Below are 25550 nucleotides of genomic sequence, written 5' to 3' on the forward strand. Positions count from 1 at the left end.
CTGTTCAAGAAGGACGGGCCTGCAGGCAGAAAGCTAGCCCCGCAGGAAGGTAGCAATTCCCCCCTCCGCCTGCAGCGCTGCCTCGACAGGCCAATCAAGCTCTAGGACTGAATGAATGAAGGTCTCCTCCGTGACGTCCCGGGCGGCGGCGCCCCATTCATAACTCCGGGGCTGGCGGGACGGGGGCGTGGCCACTGGGCTCCTGCGTCACTCTCCCGTACGGGGCGAACCATCGTGAGGGGAGGCGAGGGAGCGCGGAGAGGATCCCCTGAAGCCCCGCCGGCGCCGTCGTCCCCTTCCCTCCCGGCCCTGCTGAGCGTTCCTGGGGAGCTCTTGCTGCGGCGGGCGGGCCGAGGCGCTGGCGGCTTCCCTCACTCCCCTCCCGAGAGACAGAGATGGCACATCCCGCTCCTGCACTCCCCCCCCCTCCTCCGGCCGCCGCCATATTGGTTCCTTCCGAGCGCAGGAGCTGAGCGGGCCTCGCTCGGCGGCGGCAACCACTGAGAGCGCGCGGCGGGGGGCGACGCTGCCCCGCCAAGCCTGTGGCCGGCCGAGGGGGAGGCGGACGGCACCATTGGGCAGCTGAGGAGGGGTGGGGTTCAGGGAATCGAAGCGCAGGGGCTGGTCGGGCTGTACCACCGCGGGCTGAGGCGCGGGGGAGGCAGGCGGGTGAATGAGGAGAGCGGGCGCTACCACTGCGAGTGCGGGGGGGGGGAGCAGGCATGCCGCGCCCCCGCGGGTAGGAGGGCGGCTTCCGGTTAGGGGGCGGCCATGGCCTCCAACTGCACGGCGGGGGGCCCCGTGGCGGCGGCGGCGGCGGCGGCGGCCGGGGGAGGAGGAGGCGGCGGAGGAGGGGTGCAGGCCGCCGTGGCTGCCGCCGCCGCCGCGCTCAGCGCGTCCAAGACGAAGACGAAGAAGAAGCACTTCGTGTGCCAGAAGGTGAAGCTCTTCCGCGCCTCCGAGCCCCTCCTCAGCGTGCTCATGTGGGGAGCGAACCACACGGTGAGCCCGGCGGGGGGGGGGAGGCGAGGCCAGGCAGGGCGTTGAATTCGGGGCGCAGATGTGCATCTGAGGAAGGGGGCCTGAGCACAAAAGCTGAGTGTTGTCAGTCTGGAAGACGGGGAGGGGCGGTGGCTCAGGGGTGGAGCGTCTGCTTGGGAAGCAGGAGGTCCCAGGTTCAATCCCCGGCATCTCCAAAAAAGGGTCCAGGCAAATAGGCGTGAAAAACCTCAGCTGGAGAGCCATGAATGGGGTTGTGGCTCAGTGGTGGAGCATCTGCTTGGGAAGCAGGAGGTCCCAGGTTCAATCCCCGGCATCTCCAAAAAAGGGTCCAGGCAAAGAGGTGTGAAAAACCTCAGCTGGAGAGCCATGAATGGGGCTGTGGCTCAGGGGCAGAGCATCTGCTTGGGAAGCAGAAGGTCCCAGGTTCAATCCCCGGCATCTCCAACTAAAAAGGGTCCAGGCAAATAGGCGTGAAAAACCTCAGCTGGAGACCCTGGAGAGCCATGAATGGGGCTGTGGCTCATGGTAGGGCATCTGCTTGGCAAGCAGAAGGTCCCAGGTTCAATCCCCGGCATCTCCCACTAAAAAGGGTCCAGGCAAGTAGGTGTGAAAAACCTCAGCTGGAGACCCTGGAGAGCCATGAATGGGGCTGTGGCTCAGTGGAAGAGCATCTGCTTGGGAAGCAGGAGGTCCCAGGTTCAATCCCCACCATCTCCAGAAAAGGGTCCAGGCAAAAAGGTGTGAAAAACCTCAGCTTGAGACCCTGGAGAGCCGCTGCCAGTCAGGGAAGGGACAGTGGCTCAGTAGTGGAACATCTGCTCAGTAAGCAGAAGGTCCCAGGTTCAATCCCCGGCATCTCCCACTAAAAAGGGTCCATGCAGCAAAGGGGTGTGAAAAACCTCAGCTTGAGACCCTGCAGAGTCCGCTGCCTGTCTGAGTAGACAATAATGACTTTGATGGACCAAGGGTCTGATTCAGTAGAAGGCAGCTTCAGATGTTCATATGTAAAGTTCATATCTCTGGTACCTTGTCTTACATTTAGAGGGAGGGATGGTGGCTCAGTGGTAGAGCATCTGCTTGGGAAGCAGAAGGTCCCAGGTTCAATCCCTGGCATCTCTCAACTAAAAGGGTCCAGGCAAATAGGTGTGGAAATCCTCAGCTTGAGACCCTGGAGAGCCACTGCCAGTCTGAGTAGACAATACTGACTTTGATGGACCCAGGGTCTGATTCAGTATAAGGCAGCTGCTGGACTCAAACTTTGGTCTGTGGTCAGAGTGACTATGTTAAATGTTGATCAGCAGTTCTATATTGGTATATATATCTCAGCTGGACAAAGTCAGAAAAATTAGTTTCTGCAAATGTTTAAAGAATTTGGAGTGCATTAGTGTGCAGTTTTTAAAAAGCCCACCAATATGGATGCTGAGAACCAATATAGTGTAGTGGATAAGAGTGGCAGACTCCAGGCCAGGGGAACTGGATCCAGTTTCCCCCACTCATCCTCCACATGCAGGTGCTGAGTGACCTTGGGTCAGTTGTAGTTCTCTCAGAGCTCTCTCAGTCCCGCCTGCCTCCCAGGGTGTCTGTGGTGGGGAGAGGAAGGGAAGGAGATTTTCAGCCACTCTGAGTGAAGGGCGAGGTATATATCCAACTCTTCAACAAGACTGAAAACGTTCATTTTTTTACTCTGCATAGGTGCAGAGGCCAGGCACCTGAAATTTTGTTAAGACAGATTCAACCCCCTCATTTTACTGGTAGAACATTTTCTTTTCTATTGGTAGAGTAGCAGCCTTGAACCTATATTCAGATACTCCATATAACTCTTCACACATCATAAAAGGCTGTTCCTTGTCATCATATTAAAGACCAAGCTCTCAAGGCTGCTGGGGTAAGAGAAGATAAATTTATCACAAGCAGCGAGGTTCTATATAAATGTCATGTTTATATTTGTTAATTATTGTAATACATCATTGTTTCTCTTTTGTATCACTGTGGCCAGAGTTGTAGTTAGCAATTAAATATGGTTGGGAAAAACATGACGTTTCCTAAAGGTATATATATATATATATATGAAAAAATACCACTGTAAGAATGTTACTAAGTTTAAAATGCATATATTCAAACAGGGACATTAATAACAAATTTTGCACCAAACCGAATTCCCAAAGCTAAGTCCACTCATAGCAGTCTTCAGAAGAGTGGATGTCATGCTATAGCTTTCTTCAATATGAAGTATAATCCTTGTTCCTTTTAGATTGTTTCTGATGTACATGAAAATCATTAGGGTTTGTAGAATCTTTCGGGCTCAAGTGCTGTGTTCTACTGGAGCACAGCAGCCAAGAAGGTCAGAGCGCCTGCTCCGGCTGCAACGCCACTGAGGATGTTCTCCACAGCTGAGAACGAAACATCTGGAAGAAAAACTTTCTCCAGTAGAAAACGGCACTTGAGCCCGAAAGATTCTACAAACCCTAATGATGTTACCAGCCGTGAAAACCTGAAATCTTTGATACATGAAAATCCATTCATACGATATTCATACAATATTATTAATCCCATAATACTTGCTACAAGGGCATTGACTGAGTTGTTTCAAAGGACTTTTGCCAGGCAAGGGATTAATCAAGCAGTCAAAATCCTATACGCGTTTTCTTAAAGCAGTTCTTCAGTGGGATCAGAGACCTCCATATAGACTCTTCAAAAGGCAACTCACTCTATTTGCCACAATTGGTTTTTTTTCATATATAGTAACTGTGTGACAACTCTCTTAATGTTGTGTTCCTTAAAAGTATTCATGATCCATTTTTGCAGTTTGGAGGGTGCACTTAGTTGAATGAGTTGTAGCAGCTCTCCTCCCCCTCAGCTGGAGGCAGGGGACAAAAGCTTTTTGGAAGTCTCCAGCAAATCTGTCACATTTTCTGGGATTGGTGTGCAAACGTATCTATTGCAAAGAGTTTCAAGCTTGATGAAAGAATCTAAATGTTCTTCTGTTGCCTCCTAAGCCAAAAGTGAAGGTGTGAGGTCAGTCAGTAGATCAAATTTATCTCTGAAGGCTGCCTTCCTGTCTCTCTTGCTAGTCTGGAGGTAAAAGGTGGCAACCTGGTAAGGGACATGGATTTTCTATATAGAGGCTTCTAGTGTGGTGTGTTGTCTAGAGAAACTGCAGCTTTAGAATTAATGTTTCTTCGGATTTTGTGGGCTGGTGATATTGGCTAGTTTTGTACATTGATTTATTTGAAAACAATGTTTTACTAAAAGTATAGGAAAAAAGAGCGCATTAAATATTGCGGTATAGTCTAGCCAAGCTGATTGGTATAAGGCCAGGCTGGACAAAAATACCAAGGCGTTAGCATCTGGGATTTCTTACTCCAGATTGTGGCGTATAAACGGCTTTACAAATGAATGAAATGAATGTAGAAGAGGTGGGAGAGACTGTCAAAGGACCAGCTGAAAGGGAGACCTCTGCCCATTGTTCTGGGAGTTGACTGAGAAAGTATGCCTGTTCGTTCTTGAATGGATGCATGAGGAATGCCTCAAATTTTAAGCCACCAATAATACCTTTCCTTGACTCTGTAGCCCAACCCAGTGTCAAAAGTTTCAGAAATGCATCCAGATGGATAGGTGGTTGTAAAAATAAACATATAGTGATGTTTATGGCTACATAATGGCTCTTGGTTTTCTTTTTCCAGTTTATTGTGTACCTAACGTTTTCACTTTAACAGCCTTTTTGCAAAGATTTTTTTACAATCCCCTGGGTTGTCAGTGTCTGGACCTTTTCTAGTTGGTATAGGCTCCTAGCCCATAAGTAGTATGTATTGATGTTCTCTGCCTTCACAAGAGTTCTGTGAGATGACATGCTGTTTTGAGGTTTGAGACCATAGAAGCCCAGAAGAAGGATACTTGAAGAATCTGAACTTTCATTTAAGAATAAGAGCAAATCTCTGGCCTTGATGGCTTCTTGTTGAAGTCTAAGAAAGTTCTTGTTGAAGTCTTAGAAATCAGTTGAGTAGAACTGATCAGATTTCTAGCAGGACAGGAGGTCAGCAAAATCTCTCAATTCTGCAAATCAAAAATTTTGCAAAATAGCAAGCGTTGCAGAATATATTGGATTAACATACTAGAGATTGTATTTGCTTCTTCAGATTCTCTGGACTCAATTTTAATTTTTATAGTATCCTGAAGTTTACATAGCTGTGATTATTATTCACAGAGGCAGGTGGAAGGATCTTTGCTGTGGGGGGGTGGGGGTGGGGACTCAAACCTAGATCTTCGTAGAGGTGAGGCCCGGTGTAATCTCTGGATTGCATTTTGTCTCTCTCTGTCCCCAAAATTGTGTCATGTACTTCTGCAGTGTGTGGCTTTGATCACAAATGAGGCTGGGTGGAATTGTTCTCGATCATGCAATTGCCATTTATCCACTCGCGGCGGGGTGTGTGTGTGTGTGGTTCGATTCCGTAGATACTGCTGCCTGTTTAGAGTTTGTGTTTCTTATTGCAGATTAATGAGTTGAGTAATGTCCCCGTTCCGGTGATGCTAATGCCAGATGACTTTAAAGCCTATAGCAAGATAAAGGTGGACAATCATCTTTTCAACAAGTGAGTAATGAACAAAACTCTCAATGGTAAGGTGTGCCCTTCCCACCCAGCCTCAGCTGGAACGCAGTTCTGTAAAGATCTTCTTTTTACTTCTAAGCAATTGTTCACAACATTATTTCACAGGAGTCGATCACTGGAGCCCTGCGCAGAGTTATGACTGTTGATTTCATTGGATCTACGCTAAAACTGGAAAAATCTCTGCATAGGATTATAGCGCAGGAGTGAAACCAGTGAAAGACGGCTAATGTAAATAAACAGCTGTAATATAGAATATTACAAATATAAAATACGTATAGACCGTGGAATTGGAATGCAGAATGCTATGGCTCCCCTGGAGATGAGCAGCCTCACTGCCCGGTGGTGCTGGGTGACTTCTGTTTCTGAACTCAGATTAAAGCACTCCCGAAGACTTTTCTTGCTCTACAGCAGTGATTCCCAACCTTTTTGGCACCAGGGACCGATTTTGTGGAAGACAATTTTTCCACAGACTTGGGGGGGGGGGTGGCACTGAGGTTTTTGCCCCCCCTGTCCCCCATAGGGGTCTTTAAATGGAGGAGAGACTAGGGCTGCTTCTGCCGCCTCCTTGCGAGGCAGCAGAAGAAGCCAATCTGCCTCCCTCTCAGTGGGAAGCCAGGCTTGGAGGAGAGCCCTCGCCAACGTGCTGTCCTGCTGCTCTCAGTTTCCCAAGTCTATGACTTGGGAAGCTAAGAGCACCATGTCTGTGAGGCCTGGACTGGCTAACAGGCCACGGACCAGTACTGGTCCATGGCCCAGGGTTGGGGATCCCTTCTCAACAGGGCCCACATCCCTTTTTGAGTGCCTCATTCTCTATGTTTTCCTCCCTTAGACCCACAGGGAAGACGGAGATTTCGTGTCCTGTCTTTTATAGAGACTTGGAGTTGTGAGGCCTCCTCTGCAGTGGCTCCCATTCTTGGGGATTAGCTTCTGCTGGAGGCACAGGTGGCCTGTTCCCTCTTGGCATTTTAGTAACTTGTTAAAATGCGGGCTGTTCAGAAAAGTTTTCCATCTGGGCTTGAGTTTTGGGGGGAGGGGTTAGTTTTCATGAGGATGTTTTTCAAAAAGCATTTGGGGATTTGTTTGTTTTAAAAAAGTATTTCCAGAATTTTATTTTATTTTTTTTATCTGCTGTGGCTACTCTTTCTTCTAGTTCTCCATGAGGGGTGTTGTTACTTTGGGCATACCGAAATGCTAAATAAACAGACACAGACAAACCTCTCAACAGCTGGAGGGCTTGTAGTTGGCAGAAGGGCAGGAGAGAGAGTAGGCGAGGTTTTTTGGGGGGAAAGGGGACGACTCGCTGACAGTTGTGGGGATCAAAGCTGGAAAAATCCATGCAGGCATCTGGACCTGCGGGAACTCAAGATTAGAGAAAGAGCTGTCCAAATAACAGATTGGATGCAGCTGAAATAGTCTGCCAGACGGAGCCAACTTTAACTTTTTGTGGCCCTTCTGGCACATGGGGAGGGACAGTGGCTCAGTGGTAGAGCATCTGCTTGGGAAACAGAAGGTCCCAGGTTCAATCCGTGGCATCTCCAAAAAGGGGTCCAGGCAAATAGATGTGAAAAACCTCAGCTTGAGACCCTGGAGAGCCATGAATGGGGCTGTGGCTCAGTGGTAGAGCATCTGCTTGGGAAGCAGAAGGTCCCAGGTTCAATCCCCGGCATCTCCAAAAAAGGGTCCAGGCAAGTAGGCGTGAAAAACCTCAGCTTGAGACCCTGGAGAGCCATGAATGGGGCTGTGGCTCAGTGGTAGAGCATCTGCTTGGTAAGCAGAGGGTCCCAGGTTCAATCCCCGGCATCTCCAAAAAAGGATCCAGGCAAATAGGTGTGAAAAACCTCAGCTTGAAACCCTGGAGAGCCGCTGCCAGTCTGAGAAGACAAGACTGACTTTGATGGACCAAGGGTCTGATTCGGTATAAGGCAGCTTCATATGTTCATGGGTGGCACTGGACCCCAGTCCCCTGTTAGATTTTCCTCCTCACCTCATCAGGGCCAGCAAGGAGTGTGCTGGTGCGGTACTTCTTTGCTGCTGTTGGGTGCTTCTCCCACTGGTCAAGGGAAATCTTCCCAGCATCTCTAGCAAGTGATGGACCCTCCCATCAACCACTGATGCCAGGCTTGAACTCTGGAGAAGGGGAGAATGGCAAACTCCAGTGATCTATTCCCATCACTTCTCTTCCTCGAGGCTTGTAAATAGGTGGTTGCCTGGTCACCTGTGGTGAGCCAGAATCTCTTCCAGGAAGTCACACGAGGAGGTGTTTTTACCAGTTGAAAGACTGGTTCTTTTTTTATTCTCGTGCTGTTCATATGTCACAAAGGTGCATGTGTGGGCCAGGAAAGCTAGCAGCATTTTGTGCCTGAGGAGATGCTTGCAAGGCAGCCCCCAAGGGAGCCCTCCTCCTCGCCTTCTCCTTCCTCACCTCCCCTGCCCATTTGAAGCCCCTACTTCAGTTTGTATCTCTGTGTGATCATTTTTACACGCTCGTCCTAGCCTCACTTCCCACAGTTGAGGAAGATATGTATATTTCTTGTTTATAGGCAGAAAGGGGTAAAATCCTAAAATTTAGCATTGTTAATTTTGTGGAGAATGGAATGTGTGGCTCACTTGCACATTTCAGAGCATGCTTGGTCTCCAGCCCCACCCACCTCACAGGGTGTCTGTTGTGGGGGAGGAAGGGAAAGGAGATTGTGAGCCGCTCTGAGACTCTGTCCTTGAAAGGGCAGCTTCTGGGAGAGCTCTCTCAGCCCCACCACCCTCACAGGGTGTCTGTTGTGGCGGAGGAAGGTGAAGGAGATTGTGAGCCGCTCTGAGACTCTTCGGAGTGGAGGGCGGGATATAAATCCAATATCTTCATCTACCTCACAGGGTGTCTCTTGTGGCGGAGGAAGGTGAAGGAGATTGTGAGCCGCTCTGAGACTCTTCGGAGTGGAGGGCGGGATATAAATCCAATATCTTCATCTACCTCACAGGGTGTCTGTTGTGGGGGAGGAAGGGAAAGGAGATTGTGAGCCGCTCTGAGACTCTTTGGAGTGGAGGGCGGGATATAAATCCAATAGCTTCATCTACCTCACAGGGTGTCTGTTGTGGGGGAGGAAGGGAAAGGAGATTGTGAGCCGCTCTGAGACTCTTCGGAGTGGAGGGCAGGATATAAATCCAATATCTTCATCTACCTCACAGGGTGACTTGTGGGGGAGGAAGGGAAAGGAGATTGTGAGCCGCTCTGAGACTCTTCGGAGTGGAGGGCGGGATATAAATCCAATATCTTCATCTACCTCACAGGGTGTCTGTTGTGGGGGAGGAAGGGAAAGGAGATTGTGAGCCGCTCTGAGACTCTTCGGAGTGGAGGGCGGATATAAATCCAATATCTTCATCTACCTCACAGGGTGTCTGTTGTGGGGGAGGAAGGGAAAGGAGATTGTGAGCCGCTCTGAGACTCTTTGGAGTAGAGGGGGGGATATAAATCTAGTATCTTCATCTTCTTCTTCTAAATACTAGGGTTTGGCTCTCCAAGTTTAGAGAAATGTCCTACCACATGTTCCTCTCCATTGCTGCAACTCTCTCCAGCCTTTGGAACTATTACTCCCAGGGTCACTCAGCCCACCCATGAAGGTTGGTGGGCTGAGCCAAGGAGCAAGAAGGTGATAAAACTGTCCCCTCTTCCTCAGCAGAATTGTGTGTGTGTGGAACAGGAAGGAAAAGCTGTTCTCCAGTGTTCTAGGGCAAAGCTGTCAGAACTCGAGGGTGGAAGCTCCCGCTAGAGGCAGGCAGGGTCATCAGACTTTTACTGATCTCTAGTAGGAGGGTCTGCTCCAACAATCCCCAGTTTCTTCTCTGTCCATCCTGCAGTCAAGTGGGCATTTCACTGCACTCCTGCATTCTCCAATTTTCGTGTTTTCTTTCCCCCTCTCTGCCTACCTTGAGGGGCTTTGACGTCTCTCCTAGGAGTGCCTTTCTGGCATACCCTCCCTTTCATTCCAAGCTTCTCTCCCTTGAAGGGGAGGACTGCTCCAGAGCCTCCGTGCTTTGGCTAGGAGCTTTCCCAGTTGTGCCCTCCAAGGCAGCAGAGGAGCATCAGCGCCCGTAACTCAGTATTAGACAAATGAACACTCTGGCCACCCAGCCTGGGTCAGGTTGAGCAGGGTTTTGAAGCCTCACGATGGTCTCGACTTTTTCCCAGTTTCCCAGGAGTTTGCAACTGAGCATATCCTCTTTTGCCGGAGTCGTCCAGAGCAGTAAGCAGAAGGGTTCTCATTATAGCCAGTGGGGCCAAGGTTCTCCCCAAGTCTCTGTTCTCCTGCAGGGACAAGGCAGAGAAAGAGGGCAGCAGGATGGTGGCTTCCATTCGTCTTGCAAGACCACGGCTCCTCTAGCCAGGTGAGGCAGGCAGACTTGCTCAGTCTCTCAGGTGAAAATGCACGAGCAACTCTCCTGGCTTTGATCAGGAGAACTGCAGAAGGAAATCAGCTCTTCTGTCAAGCGCTGCTCTGGCTGAAGTTCAGATTTGTGGGGCTAAATGCAAATTTAGGCTTGGATGCCGAAGAAGGTCCTGTTCTGTCTCCCGTTCTGCCAAAACAGAGAGGACGGGTGAGTTTCCCAACACAGGCTCTAGCCCACAGTGGCATCTTACTACCTGTTGCGGTTTCGTTGGTTGAATTTGAGGGTATGTGTATAACTTACGTACACCTTATTTAAGTGAAAGTTTCAGTATCCAGCAGCTTCTTAAAAAGGAAGTGAAAAAGAGCTGTTTATGTGTTGGTTGCCAAGCTATTGGTATAACAGGCTCCCCTTGTCTGCCCCTGCAGAGCTGTTTTGAAACTTGAATGCCTGTGCTGTAGCTCCAGCAGGAATCAAGTATTTGGTTTTTGTTAAAAAGCTGGTGGTGTGGTTATATTTAAATTATTTATTGGAACAGATGGAGAAGGGCAGAGGCTGACCACCTCTTCCATTCTAATTCATGGAGAATCTGTGCATGTGTTTGTTACAGGGGATTCAGACGAAACTGTTAATCTTGCGCGTGCAGGATACAAAACCGAGAAAGAGAAGTTGGCTTTTTTTTATAGGACGTCTTTTGAATGACAAAGTGCTCTTCATCAGCCAGAATAGAGATGGCAAACGTATTTGAAGGCAAGCCAATAGCTATGTGAAGAAAGGGCCACAGTTTACATTAGCAGTTTACCTGGATTTTGTCTGAAGCTGAAAACAAACAGTCTTGTTGTCATGAAACATTCCGTCTGGCCAGGAAATGGGCATGTTCGGGAACCAAGCGCTAGAGTGCTTATCTAGTGCTTATGTTGCTACTTCCTCCATTTTGCAAGTATCGTTTCTTGTGTGCCCTCATACCCTCTTCCTTATCCCCTCCCCCATTCCTCTTCCCTTCTTCCACACCTGTCTGCCTTGCCACTCACTTGGCATGGGATAAGCCCTCCATTCCCATCTTTTAATCCATCTTCTCTCTCTCCTCTTCGGAGCTTTCCACAGTCAGCCTCACTTTGCATTTCCAGAGTATCCTGATCAAACCCCATCCCTGCTACTCATTTATCCCGCTCTGTTCTGAGTTATTCCCCCTGAGGAAAGTGCTTGAGGCTGAACCCAGACGCAGGAGAAAGAGAAGGTGGCTGTTGGGAGAGTGGGTGACAACCTCTGTCCTTCCTTGCTTCTCCCTTTCCACCCTTTCCCTGGCAGGTCTCTCTTTCGCATTTCCTCCCTCCCTTGCTGTCTACCTCCCTGGAACCCCTGGTCTGGTTTGCATCATGCAGAACCCAGTGGTAAACTAGGTTTGCCTGCAGCCAGGTGTTTACCACTGGAGAGCCAGTTTGGTGTAGTGGTGAAGTGTGCGGACTCTTATCTGGGAGAACCGGGTTTGATTCCCCCCTCCTCCACTTGCAGCTGCTGGAATGGCCTTGGGTTAGCCATAGCTCTAATAGAGAGCCAGTCTGGTGTAGTGGTTAAGTGTGCGGACTCTTATCTGGGAGAACGGGGTTTGATTTGCCACTCCTCCACTTGCACCTGCTGGAATGGCCTTGGGTCAGCCAGAGCTCTCTTATCAGGGAGAACCGGGTTTGATTCCCCACTCCTCCACTTGCACCTGCTGGAATGGCCTTGGGTCAGCCAGAGCTCTCTTATCAGGGGGAACCGGGTTTGATTCCCCACTCCTCCACTTGCACCTGCTGGAATGGCCTTGGGTCAGCCATAGCTCTAATAGAGAGCCAGTCTGGTGTAGTGGTTAAGTGTGCGGACTCTTATCTGGGAGAACCGGGTTTGATTCCCCACTCCAAAATTCAAATGTGCACAGAGAAATGTGATATGCAGACTGGCCCTCCATCTGGAATGTATTGGAAGCCTCTTAAAATCATCATCTCTACACTTCCTTCCAGGGAAAATCTGCCCAGTCGTTTCAAATTTAAGGAGTACTGTCCTCTGGTGTTCCGAAATCTTCGGGAACGGTTTGGGATTGACGATCAGGATTATCAGGTAAGGAACATGACGGCAGCATCTCATTCGGAGGTGTCAAAGCAAAAGCTCGCGAGGCTCTTGAATCAAGCAGCATTGTTGGCTGGTTTGAAAAGACTGGCTTGGAGCAGCTTTTTCGCAAGGTGAGGAAGATGTGAAAATCCTTCCTGATTTCAGGACCAGTGGTGCATCAGAAGGAAGGAAGGAAGGCAAATAGATGGGGGAGAGGGATTTGGCTTGGAGGAGTGATTTAAAGAGACAAATGACTTCACCAAACCAGCCAATGGGGTGGTGGGGGCTTTGAGAGCCACACAATATGTTTGAAAGGGCCACATGTGGCTCCCAAGCCACAGTTTGGCCACCCCTGTTATAAACGAATAGGCTCGCAATACTATACTACAAGACAAGCTGGAACGGATCCAGAGGAGGGCAACGAAGATGGTGAGGGATCTAGAGACCAAGTCCTATGAGGAAAGAATGAAGGAGCTGGGGATGTTTAGCCTGGAGAGGAGGCGGCTGAAAGGTGATATGATCATCATCTTCAGGAACTTGAAGGGCTGTCATCTAAAGGGTGGTGTGGAATTGTTTTCTGTGGTCCCAGAAGGTAGGACCAGAACCAGTGGGTTGAAATTAAATCAGAAGAGTTTCCGGCTCAACATTAGGAAGAACTTCCTGACAGTTAGAGCGATTTCTCAGTGGAACAAGCTTCCTCGGGAGATGGTGGACTCTCCTTCCTTGGAGGTTTTTAAACAGAGGCTAGATGGCCATCTGACAGCAATGTGGATCCTGTGAATTTAGGCGGAGGTGTTTGTGAGTTTCCTGCATTGTGCAGGGGGCTGGACTAGATGACCCTGGAGGTCCCTTCCAACTCTGATTCTGTGATATTACAGCTGTATATAGTTTCTGTCCTCTTTTCTGAATCACCTTCCCCCCACCCCCATCCCTGTGTGAAAGTAAAAGTTACTGTTCTTCTTCTGTTTCTCTTTGGGCGTTTTCGCACTGACCTTAATCGGCAGCGACGCCCCTCTTCACCGCGCAGGATCTGCGCGGATTTCGCACCAATTGCTGCAGAGCACCCGGAAGAGCCGCAAAGTCCCGCGGCTTTTGCGTCGCAAATGTAAACTGGTTTTTGGTGGTTTACATTCGCACCGCAAAAGCCGCGGGACTTTGCGGCTCTTCCGGGTGCTCCGCAGCAATTGGTGCGAAATCTGCGCAGATCCTGCGCGGTGAAATGGGGCGTCGCTGCCGATTAAGGTCAGTGCGAAAACGCCCTTTATTATACAGAGAATAACTTACTTTATTCAGAAGTCGCTTGGGGGTCAAGAGGAGGGTTAGGGTAGAAGCCACTCTGGTTAAGCTTTACATCATGTTTAAATGGCATTTCAGATCCCAACCTGGATGCTGGGATGGGGGGCTGGTTTAGAAGTCATCTGGGATGGGTACCTGGAGCAGATATCTTGTCCCCTACCAGTTTCTCTGGATTTAAAAACAGGAAGTTTCTAGTCCTCATAGCTGTTTTGAAGAATTTAAAAAATTATGCTGAAGACTCCAAAGATATTGTGGGGGAGGACAATGCATGCATGTACATTGTAGTGGGTGAACTTCTGGGGCACTCCTCTCTCTCTCCTTCCCGGGGCCCCCTTCCTTTTCTACATATCTCTTTTCTCCCTGTTGTCCCCTACTACCGACTTAAGTAACACAGTAAGAAATGGCTTCAGATGTCAGTCAGATGCTAAGAGGACTGCAAAAGCTAAACTGAGATAAAATTAAGTTCAGTTGGGTTGCCATGCCGTTTGGAAGGAACAGAACAGCGTTTGAGTCTAATGGCACCTTTAAGATCAACAAAGTTTGATTCTGCATGTCAGCTTTCACGTGCATGCAGCAAAGTTTAATTCTGGGTATAAGCTTTCGTGTGTGTGTAGACAAAAGCTTATACCCAGAATTAAACTTTGTCTTAAAGTTGCCACTCTGCACTCAAAAACTAGAGACTTTCAGTTGTACCAGAGGGAGGGAGGGATGGTTACTTCTGCTCTGGGATGAATCTTTCCTCCCTAGGAGAAGGAACCAGTCTCAGCCTTCCTGCTATTGAGAGCAGCCAGTTTGGTCCCCAGAAAATAAATACATTTGCAGTAATTAAAGGACAATGTTAAGCGTTAGAAAAGACTGGTTTAAAAATTGGGTGAACAAAATTTAGAAGAGTAAAAAATAAAAAGAAACTTTCGAGGAAGCAGGGGGCCCCCCCTCCTGTTTTCCTAAATTTAGAGTGCTGTAGAATAAAGCGCAACCAAAAGAGCCAGTTTGGTGTAGTGGTGAAGTGTGCGAACTCTTATCTGGGAGAACCGGGTTTGATTCCTCACTCCTCCACTTGCACCTGCTAGCATGGCCTTGGGTCAGCCATAGCTCTGGCAGACGTTGTCCTTGAAAGGGCAGCTGCTGTGAGAGCTTTCTCAGCCCCACCCACCTCACAGGGTGTCTGTTGTGGGGGAGAAAGGTAAAGGAGATTGTGAGCCGCTCTGAGACTCTTCGGAGTGGAGGGCGGGATATAAATCCAATATTTCCATCTACCTCACCGGGTGTCTGTTGTGGGGGAGGAAGGTAAAGGAGATTGTGAGCCGCTCTGAGACTCTTCAGAGTGGAGGGTGGGATATAAATCCAATATCATCATCTACCTCACAGGGTGTCTGTTGTGGGGGAGGAAGGGAAAGGAGATTGTGAGCCGCTCTGAGACTCTTCGGAGTGGAGGGCGGGATATAAATCCAATATCATCATCTACCTCACAGGGTGTCTGTTGTGGGGGAGGAAGGTAAAGGAGATTGTGAGCCGCTCTGAGACTCTTCTGAGTGGAGGGCGGGATATAAATCCAATATCTTCATCTACCTCACAGGGTGTCTGTTGTGGGGGAGGAAGGGAAAGGAGATTGTGAGCCACTCTGAGACTCTTCGGAGTGGAGGGCGGGATATAAATCCAATATCATCATCTACCTCACAGGGTGTCTGTTGTGGGGGAGGAAGGGAAAGGAGATTGTGAGCCACTCTGAGACTCTTCGGAGTGGAGGGCGGGATATAAATCCAATATCATCATCTACCTCACAGGGTGTCTGTTGTGGGGGAGAAAGGTAAAGGAGATTGTGAGCCGCTCTGAGACCCTTCGGAGTGGAGGGCGGGATATAAATCCAATATTTCCATCTACCTCACCGGGTGTCTGTTGTGGGGGAGGAAGGTAAAGGAGATTGTGAGCCGCTCTGAGACTCTTCGGAGTGGAGGGCGGGATATAAATCCAATATCTTTTTCATCTTCTTCATATCCGTGTACTGGGATTCTGTTTTGCACAGAACTTGGTGCACAGCTGACATGGATTGAGCTTGGTCTCTCTGTGATTATGACAGAGGACCAAGGTGTGCCTTTCTCTGTAGGAAAAACATACAGCTCAGTGGCAGACATGTCTGGTGCTTGGCATATCCACTGAACGCAGACCAAATTATCTGTCCTGAAGGTGTGGTTGGTGCGTCCCCTACCCTTTCCTCTTCTGCTGTCTCTTTGCAGAATTCTGTGACGCGGAGTGCCCCGGTGTACAGTGATAGCCACGGCCGATGTGGGGTCCGTTTTCTCACCACCTACGACCGGCGGTTTGTCATCAAGGCAGTATCAAGTGAGGACGTTGCAGAGATGCACAACATATTAAAAAAGTACCACCAGGTAGGGAAAAGGGGCATTCCTGTGTCCCTGATAGGCTAGATTAGTGGTGAAGGTCTGCTCCACTGCATGCTCATATTTGAGGCTCTTCTTTACGGGAGCTTCTTGTCTTGCTCATTGGGGGTTATAGTGTTATAGCATGCAGTTAGTGGTGACACCGGCATGAGATAAGAGGGAAAGTTCCTTCTTCAACCAGCGTTGGGCTTCCAGAATGTAAGTGAGCTTGCCATTCTCTGCCATAAATGGAGTAGACTTCCCAATGCAGTCTGATTGCCTTGCCTCCTTAGATTATCACTGCAGGACCTTCAACCTGCTAATTGCCCGCTTGTCAACCACCAGGGCAGTGGCATTTTCAGTGGTTGCCCCCTCTCTCTGGAATCAGTTCTCCGGGGAAGTTTGTGTGCCCTTTGGGATTTCCCAGAATTCCATAGGACGTGTAAGGCTGCTTTGTTTCATGCGGCCCTTTGGTTAAACTCCACCCAACCCCAATGCTGTTGACTCCAGAAGACTTGTTCTCCCCGTCTCCCCATCCTCTTCCTTTTAAATAAGGCTAGGAATCAGAGCACAGGTCTCCTAGTTGTATCTGGTTTGGCATTCAGCGCTCTGGAGTGGGGGAAATGGAAGGAGGTCACCTCACTTCACTACTCTGGCCTCTGCTGTCCCTGGGAGGTCTTGAGCAAACTGAGGTGGTGGCCAAGTCTTTTAATCGCTTCAAGTAATTTGCTGCTGAATCAGTTTTATTTGGTGTTATTGTTTTATTTGTGCATTTAATTATAGGTGCATTGCATTTGTACGTATTGTATTTTAAAACGCTGTAATCTGCCCTGAGACCCCTCTGGGGAGAGAGTACAGGATATAAATACATTATCACTTTCAGCACTAAACTGAAATTGGTTGCCGCTATAACTTGCCGACTTCATTTATACTCCACTTGTCTCCCCAACGGGGACCCAAAGCGGCTTACGTTGTTCTCCATTCCTCCGTTTGGTCCTCATAAGACTCCTGTGAGGTAGGTCAAGTTCAGAATCTGTGGCTAGCCCAAGGTCGGCAAGCCGGCTTCCATGCCAGTGTTTAGCAGTGAAACAAAATGTCCTGATTTCCATACAGCATCTTTCTGACCGTAATCCAGTCTGTGCTTGGATTCCTGACATCTTTGAATTTATTTTAAAAAGGCAGCAGCGGGGCTTCCCTGGGAGGGAGGGTGCATGGATCTGCTTAACCCCTCCCAGCTGTGCTGTGCATCTCAATCACACTGCTTGCCCCATGGCTGCTATTATCTTTATCTATTTATCTTTTTATGTCTTATTAATTATGGTTTTAACCTTATTATGTAAATGTTTTAAGCCGAATTTATGTGAGTTTATTGTGTTGTAAGCCGCCCTGAGCCACTTCGGTGGGAAGGGCGGGATATAAGTCAAAATATAAAATAAAAATAAAATAAAATAAAATAAAAATATATTAGACCTACAAAGCGGGGGAAGTCCTTTATCACACCTGCCTTTTCCCCACTAAGGATGCTAATTGGGACTTTAGTAAACTATTGGGGAAATTAGGGTTTGTAGAATCTTTCGGGCTCAAGTGCCGTGTTCTACTGGGGAAAGTTTTCCTTCCAGACGTTTCGTTCTCGGCTGCGGAGAACATCCTCAGTGGCGTTGCAGCCGGAGCAGGCGCTCTGACCTTCTTGGCTGCTGTGCATTGAGTGGGGCCAGGGCTGCTGGAGAGCTGCTATTTCTCAGTTATTGGGGAAATGTTATGGGGGAGGTTTAAACTCCACCCAACCCCAATGCCGTTGACTCCAGAAGACTTGTTCTCCCCCTCTCCCCATCCTCTTCCTTTTAAATAAGGTTAGAGATCAGAGCACAGGTCTCCTAGTTGTATCTGGTTTGGCATTCAGCACTCTGGAGTGGGGCGAATGGAAGGAGGTCACCTCACTTCACTACTCTGGCCTCTGCTGTCCCTGGGAGGTCTTGAGCAAAGCTATTGCGGTCAGGGGTGCACATCTAGCACCCTACTCCCACCCCCGCGTAGAGAGGTTGCTTCCCATTGGCTTTTACTTTTTAGAAAATGAGCTTGTTTTCCCAATGGTATTTTGAAATGCTCACATTTAAAAAAAAAAAAAAAGAAATCTGCAACCTTCCTGCAAAATTGAGATCTTGTAGCCTTCATTTCACTTTTAGGTGCAACAGGGATCTGCAGCCTCACACTGATTATGTGCTGTCATTCTCTCCCCGTGCCTCCCCCTCCCAGTTCATTGTGGAATGTCACGGAAATACGCTTCTCCCTCAGTTCCTTGGCATGTACAGGCTCACTGTGGACGGCATGGAAACCTACATGGTAGTTACCAGGAACGTGTTTAGCCACCGGCTTACCGTGCATCGGAAATATGATCTCAAGGTGAGTGCAGTGAATGCATGGCCACAGGTGTGTGTGTGTGTGCTCTGTCAACTGGCTTCCCAACCTTCTGAAGGACGAGAGGCACGTGATTGTGGGGTGGGATGTGTGGACATAGGTCACGTGTGGCTGTAGCCAAGGACAGAGCAATAGAACCTTTTGCATCTGTTTGGTAATTGCAAGATAACCATTAATATGAAGGATTGGTATAGCTGGACTTGCAACAAACAGATCCCGTGGTTTTTGGGCTCGTTTGGCTGTTCACTAGTTCTGTCTCGTGGGTGGGTGGGTGGGTGCGTGCATGGCAGAGGTGAATCCCACTGAACTCAGTGACAGGTAGACTCCTTAGAGAAAACGAGGATGTGCAGGTTGTTCTGCAACAGCCCCTTTTCATATATTGCCTTGCCAGGGGAGGCCAAAGTCTGTCTTGTCCAGCAGCCTGTCTTCAGCAGAGGCCAGCCGGTTGGGGCAACCAGGGCCTGAGGAAGAAAGACAGGCATGCTCGACGCACAGAAGCATATTATGGCCCTTGCAAAGAAAGGTTAACAGGAACCGCAGGCAACTGACAGAAAAAAATATTGATCACTCAGAGAGCCCTTAGTAAAGCAAGACTCAGGCCTGGGGGTTTATTTTTAAAGTTGAGCTGCCTTGGCTCTAAAACGACTCCTGGAGAGCCAGTTTGGTGTAGTGGTGAAGTGTGTGGACTCTTATCTGGGAGAACCGGGTTTGATTCCCCACTCCTCCACTTGCACCTGCTAGCATGGCCTTGGGTCAGCCAGAGCTCTGGCAGAGGTTGTCCTTGAAAGGGCAGCTGCTGTGAGAGCGTTCTCAGCCCCACCCACCTCACAGGGTGTCTGTTGTGGAGGAGGAAGAGAAAGGAGATTGTGAGCTGCTCTGAGACTCTTCAGAGCAGAGGGCGGGATATAAATCCAATATCTTCATCTACCTCACAGGGTGTCTGTTGTGGGGGAGGAAGGGAAAGGAGATTGTGAGCCGCTCTGAGACTCTTTGGAGTGGAGGGCAGGATATAAATCCAATATCTTCATCTACCTCACAGGGTGTCTGTCGTGGGGGAGGAAGAGAAAGGAGATTGTGAGCTGCTCTGAGACTCTTCGGAGTGGAGGGCAGGATAATAAATCCAATACCTTCATCTACCTCACAGGGTGTCTGTTGTGGGTGGGGGGGAGGAAGAGAAAGGAGATTGTGAGCTGCTCTGAGACTCTTCGGAGCGGAGGGCGGGATATAAATCCAATACCTTCATCTACCTCACAGGGTGTCTGTTGTGGGGGAGGAAGGGAAAGGAGATTGTGAGCCGCCGTGAGACTCTTCTGAGTGGAGGGCGGGATATAAATCCAATACCTTCATCTACCTCACAGGGTGTCTGTTGTGGGGGAGGAAGGGAAAGGAGATTGTGAGCCGCCGTGAGACTCTTCTGAGTGGAGGGCGGGATATAAATCCAATATCTTCATCTACCTCACAGGATGTCTGTTGTGGGGGAGGAAGGTAAAGGAGCTTGTGAGCCGCTCTGAGTCTTTGATTCAGAGAGAAGGGGGGGTATAAATCTGCAGTTCTTCTTCTTCTTCCCATCTCCCTTTTTTTGTTGTCAAAACTTTCCAGGGATCAACAGTAGCCAGAGAAGCCAGTGACAAGGAGAAGGTAAGAATGGTTGTTGGGGGAGGGCTCTCTTAAAACTACGTCTCTCTCAGGCATCCTGGGTACAGCTACAAAATGCTGCTGCGGGTTGCCCAGGCAAGCCTGATCTCGTCTGGTCTGGGAAGCTAATCAGGGTTACTTCTGGCAGGTACTTAAATGGGAGACCTCCTTGGAATACCAGCAGTCAGGAGGCAGAGGCAGGCTTTATTTAGCCACCTCCCTGAATATCCTCCAGGCCCCCAGTAGGGGTCAGTCGCCAGAGGTCACTATGACTTCGAAGTGCACCCTCACCCATGGACATAAAAATACAAAAAAAAAATGCTGCTGCAGATTTAGTGGTAGCTGCATTAAAAAGGGAGATGTGAGGTGAAGCAGATTATGTTTAAGTCACATAGTTACATCGCAGTGCTGGTAGTGCTTCACTGCCCAAACTGTGCTTGAGGTTACAGAAAATAGCCAAGCACAGGAGAGAAACTCCTCTCCTTCTGTCCATCCCTCCTGTCCTAGCAGGAGCTGTTAACTTGTTTGAACATCTGGCTAGATAGAAATGTGCCCACAGTCTTCACTTATTTTAGGGGATCTTTTGACAAAATGCCCCAGTGCAAGGTGGAGGCATTAGTTGAGGAGAATAATCAGAACTTTTATTGGGAAGCACCAAGGGACAAGTGAGAAGTCAGTGATGTTTGAGTGCCCGAGAACAAGAGTGGCCAACCTTTCTTGCATGGTGACCCACAAGTCCAAATTTACAAAAGACGTAAAACTCCAGAGCACCCGTATTCGGGCTTCCTCCGTTAGGCCTCCACAGCTATGGAATCAGCTTCCAGAAGAAATGCGGGCCCTGCGGGACTTTGAACAGTTCCGCAGGGCCTGCAAGACCGTCCTCTTTCGAATGGCCTTCACTGATTAAACTGCTAATTCACCATCTGAATAGCACCAACATATTAACATATTAATATTAATTTTATTGTTTTTAGAATTGTAATAGTTTTTAATTATCTGTAGGTTTATATTGTTAGTTATAACTCAATGTACGTATTGAATTTCTGTTGTTAGCCGCCCTGAGCCTGCTTTGGCGGGGAGGGCGGGATGTAAATAAAATATGATGATGTGATGATGATGATGATGGTATGGGTGACCCATGCAGGGGTTTTGTTGCCCTAGGCAGTGTGATCACACCGGAACTCATCTAGGTCAGCACTCCCATTTTCTAAAGCAGTTAGCCAGATGTTTTTGAGAAACCATCAAGCATTGCTCAAAGGACACAGCTGCCCCCCGTATGAACCCCCAGCAAGTGGCATTCTGGCATATGCAGCCTTTGCATGTGAAGGTTTCATTCCAGTCTTTGCCCACCCTCTCCTTCTCTGTCACTCCTTCTGATTCCCTCCATAGATTCTACAAAACTCAGTCTAGTGACCATCAGGACACATTCTACTTAATCTATACGTATATGCGGTGAAGAAAAAATACAAGCTAATGGATGAAATGGACAATCCTGTTTCCAGGGCCAGATCCTAGTTTCTACAGTAAGAACGAGCACAGTGGAAAGGACATTAGGAAGAACCCACTTTCAGGAACCACTTTCAGACGCTTCACGACCCACTTTTGGGTTCCAGTCCATAGTTTGGGAAACATTTCCCTAGAGCACAAAAACCCCAGGAGTCACCACAATCAGTGTTCCCTCTAAACTGCAGGGTCTTGCGAGCAAAAAATCTACTATGTGAGCTATTGGCATTAAACTTGTGAGCTACTGCATAAATTAGTGTATTCTGGGATCATCCTTCCTGAGCTAAGACAATATGAACATATGAAGCTGCCTTATACTGAATCAGACCCTCGGTCCATCAAAGTCAGTATAGTCTTCTAAGACTGGCAGCGGCTCTCCAGGGTCTCAACCTCAGGTTTTTCACACCTATTTGCCTGGACCCTTTTTAGTTGGAGATGCCAGGGATTGAACCTGGGACCTTCTGCTTCCCAAGCAGATGCTCTACCACTGAGCCACCATCCCTCCCCTGCTCTCCAGGGTCTCAAGCTGAGGTTTCTCTCACCTACTTGCCTGGACCCTTTTTAGTTGGAGATGCCGGGGATTGAACCTGGGACCTTCTGCTTCCCAAGCAGATGCTCAACCACTGAGCCACAGCCCCATTCATGGCTCTCCAGGGTCTCCAGCTGAGGTTTTTCACACCTGTTTGCCTGGACCCTTTTTAGTTGGAGATGCCAGGGATTGAACCTGGGACCTTCTGCTTCCCAAGCAGATGCTCTGCCACTGAGCCACCGTCCCTCCCCAAACATATTAACATATGAAGCTGCCTTATACTGAATCAGACCTTCGGTCCATCAAAGTCAGTATTGACTTCTCAGACTGGCAGCGGCTCTCCAGGGTCTCAAGCTGAGGTTTTTCACACCTATTTTTCACACCTAATGTCTGAGCTGGAGGCTAAAAACCTGTGAGCTAACTCACACAAACTCAGCTTAGAGGGAACACTGAACACGATACTTACCCACGCTGTGCAGGAGGTATCTCGGAAAGAAGAGGTTTCGGAAAGGAGGCACGAAAGAGGCATTACGTTGTTGTCTTCCTGAAGACATTGCCCGGGGTGGCTTGGAAACGTGCAGGCATCTGGCGCGCTGTGTGGCCCTTTTAAAGCTGTACCAACCGAGAGGTTAGGAAGTCCAAGAAACCAGCAGTTCAGGTGATAAACCCAAGAGAGGTCCAGTGAAAAGAACTCACGGAGTGGGGCTCGAGGGCCAATGTGGATGCACAGGTGTGATTCCAAAGCAGAGCGCATTGGACTGCTGAGGGCAGCTCTTGCTGTAGGGGTGGGGTAATAATGGAGACAAAGGCTTGACTGCTTTTCATTTGAAGGTGTCGGGAATGAGGAGAAAGCATCTGCACTGGCTGGGAGAGAAGCCGGGGTTGTCGGGGGCGGGGGGGAGGCTTGTAGAAAAGAGGAGTTGTGATCAGGAAGGGTTTTCAAAGGGGAAGGCTGTCCAGCTAAGGAGAGTTGGAACAAAGAAGGTTGGGGCATCTTTGGGATCTTTGCCCTTCAGCGACAGGTTGCGGTCTCAAGAAGCCCTTTCTGTTAGGCTGAATCAAGACCAGACACTAGAACAGGGGTCCTCAAACTACGGCCCGCGGGCCAGATGCGGCCCGCTGAGGACGTTTATGCGGCCCGCCAGGTTATGGCAAAATCAGACCGGAAGTGACGTTCGACCTAAACTCGCGTTAGCAACGCACACTTCCGGCACTGGGCTGAGGCGGCGGAGACAGAGTGTGAAGTGATACCTAGGTGAGGTGAGTTCCCAGGCCGGGGTGTGTGGTGTGGGGAAGGGAGAGAGATGCAGAAGACGGAGAACTGACGGCCCGTGGCCTTGTACAGTAACGGCAGTCCGGCCCTCCAACAGTCTGAGGGACAGTGAACTGGCCCCCTATTTAAAAAGTTTGAGGACCCCTGCACTAGAACATTCTGGTGTGGTTGGACTGTAAAGCTGACGCTCATCCGACTGAGTTGCCTCTCTCAGCTTGCCCCTCGGTGCCCAGGCTGCCGCCAGATTAGTGGGCCGTAAACGTTCCGTCATGCCTTCGTCTCTCACACACATCCCCTCTGATGGAGGCTTGGCTCTTTAGCTGGAATGGGGGCTCTGTGCAGGGGCTGGCTGCAGAGCAAAAGGGGCAGCGATTGAGGCCACAACATGGAACTGGGGCAGGCGTGGCTACACCCATGTTTCCTACCTGCAATTCCACAACGAAGGAAAGGCAGGTATAAATGAAATGGTATATTTGGTTCTTGTTCTGCCAGGTAACTCCTGTTGTCTTTTTTTCATCCTCTTCCTAAAAAGTTTTTTTTTTTTTTTTGCATTTATTTCAATCTTCGCTCTAGGCCAAGGATCTGCCAACATTTAAGGACAATGACTTCCTAAACGAAGGCCAAAAGCTCCACGTTGGAGAGGAGTGTAAGAAGAACTTTTTGGAGAAATTGAAGCGAGACGTTGAGGTAAAGTGTACTGAGCAGCTGCTGGGTCCATGGAAATGTGGGTCAGCCAGAAAGTACAGCAGACCATAGCGGCTGCTCCTTTCCCCACAGGGCACTCTGGGTAATGCTATCATCAGTGCCATAACTGGTACCAGTGCCGTAACTGGTAGAGAAAGAAGTCCTTTTCTCCCTTTCTCACAATACAAGAACTCGTGGGCGTTCAATGAAATTCCTTAGCAGTCGGGTTAGAACGGATAGAAGGAAGTCCTTCTTCACCCAAAGGGTGATTAACATGTGGAATTCACTGCCACAGGAGGTGGTAGCGGCTACAAGCATAGCCAGCTTCAAGAGGGGGTTAGATAAAAATATGGAGCAGAGGTCCATCAGTGGCTGTTAGCCACAGTGTGTGTATATATATATATGTATATATAAAAATTATTGGCCACTGTGTGATACAGAGTGTTGGACTGGATGGGCCGTTGGCCTGATCCAACATGGCTTCTCTTATGTTCTTAAAGGGATCTTGAGGAGACACACAAAGGAATGGAGAGTAAGTGAGTGGACAAAAAGGGTATGGCAGGATCATGGGTGTGGGCAAGGGTGTGTTGAAGGGATGAAAGAAGCGCGCTGTTTGTGGCATTGGGAGGGGAGTAAGCAGGAGAGCTGGCAGAGGAGAGCAGTGTGGGAGGACCTCAAGCAGCAATCCTTGCACTTTGTGCTGAGAGAAATTAAATGTAATTAAAGATGGATGGACCTGCAGACAAAGGGGGTGTTGTGATGAGAATCTGGTACTCAGGCAGGTCTCTTAGACATGAGACCACTTGGCTCTAGGAAGTGCCTTTCTCCTAGAGAAGGATCAAGACCTGGCCATCTCTTGACTGAGCTGCGGCACTGGATCGGTCGTCCAGGTTTTCCAGACCAGAAGGGTTATGGGAGTGCCTGTTTGTTTTGCCCTTTGACCTGATGGCCCAGGAAATCCAGGTCTGAGCCGCAACAGCCAGGCAGCAGGTTTCGGGGCTCAAGACAATGCGGGAGCTGAGAGGGAGAGGTTATTGGATCATGGCGGGAGGGGGGGGATGAATTGAGCAGAAGTGGCTTGAACTAGTTGGAGAAGGGGAGGGTGACAGATGGCCAGGAGGAAGCTCCAGGGAGGTGGTTCAGGGCATCCTGGTCCAGGTAGGCAACGCAGCCCTGACAGCTGGGAAGAAAGAAGGTGTCTTTTTCTGTCCCCTCTCAGTTTCTTGCCCAGCTGAAGATCATGGATTACAGCATGCTGGTGGGGATACATGATGTAGACCGTGCTGAGCAAGAGGAGATGGAAGTGGAGGACAGGGCGGAAGATGAAGAATGCGAAAACGACGGCATTGGGGGGAACCCCGTTGGTTCTTATGGGACCCCCCCTGACAGTCCTGGGAACCTTCTCAACTTCCCCCGTTTTTTTGGACCTGGGGAGTTTGATGCATCGGTGGATGTCTACGCCATGAAAAGCCATGAAAGTGAGTGGGGGGGGGGCACTAAATGTAAAGTCATTGGGTTGGAATCTGGTGACAAAAGGTCAACCAATTAGCAATCTAGCAATAAAAAAAGTGGTGATAACGAACTCCATGCCCTCTTGGCTGTCTTTCCCTTCCTTTCCACTGGCAACATCACCTTTCTCTCCTGGAACCCACATTAAGTTTTTGTCTGTTTCTCCAGCAAAAGCTGCATTGTCGTATTTTCTGCTGGTGACGAAGGAAGGAGGAGTCCTTGTTGATCTCTCATCACACTAACATATGCAGATT

General features: G+C 49.2%; 1 protein-coding gene across 1 annotated transcript in view; it reads left to right on the forward strand.

The window, feature by feature from the left end:
- The first annotated feature begins 858 nt into the window (after positions 1 to 858).
- Positions 859 to 25550, forward strand: part of PIP4K2B (phosphatidylinositol-5-phosphate 4-kinase type 2 beta) — a 30986-nt gene continuing 6294 nt past the window's right edge. The window contains exons 1-8 of the mRNA XM_060255784.1: positions 859 to 1002; positions 5494 to 5591; positions 11987 to 12083; positions 15605 to 15757; positions 18002 to 18148; positions 19763 to 19801; positions 23677 to 23790; positions 25007 to 25265. Coding sequence (XP_060111767.1) covers positions 982 to 1002; positions 5494 to 5591; positions 11987 to 12083; positions 15605 to 15757; positions 18002 to 18148; positions 19763 to 19801; positions 23677 to 23790; positions 25007 to 25265 — 928 coding nt within the window. The 5' untranslated portion in view covers positions 859 to 981. The remainder of the gene's footprint in view (positions 1003 to 5493; positions 5592 to 11986; positions 12084 to 15604; positions 15758 to 18001; positions 18149 to 19762; positions 19802 to 23676; positions 23791 to 25006; positions 25266 to 25550) is intronic.

Source organism: Heteronotia binoei, chromosome 15 (assembly GCF_032191835.1).
Source record: "Heteronotia binoei isolate CCM8104 ecotype False Entrance Well chromosome 15, APGP_CSIRO_Hbin_v1, whole genome shotgun sequence".
NCBI lineage: Eukaryota > Metazoa > Chordata > Lepidosauria > Squamata > Gekkonidae > Heteronotia > Heteronotia binoei.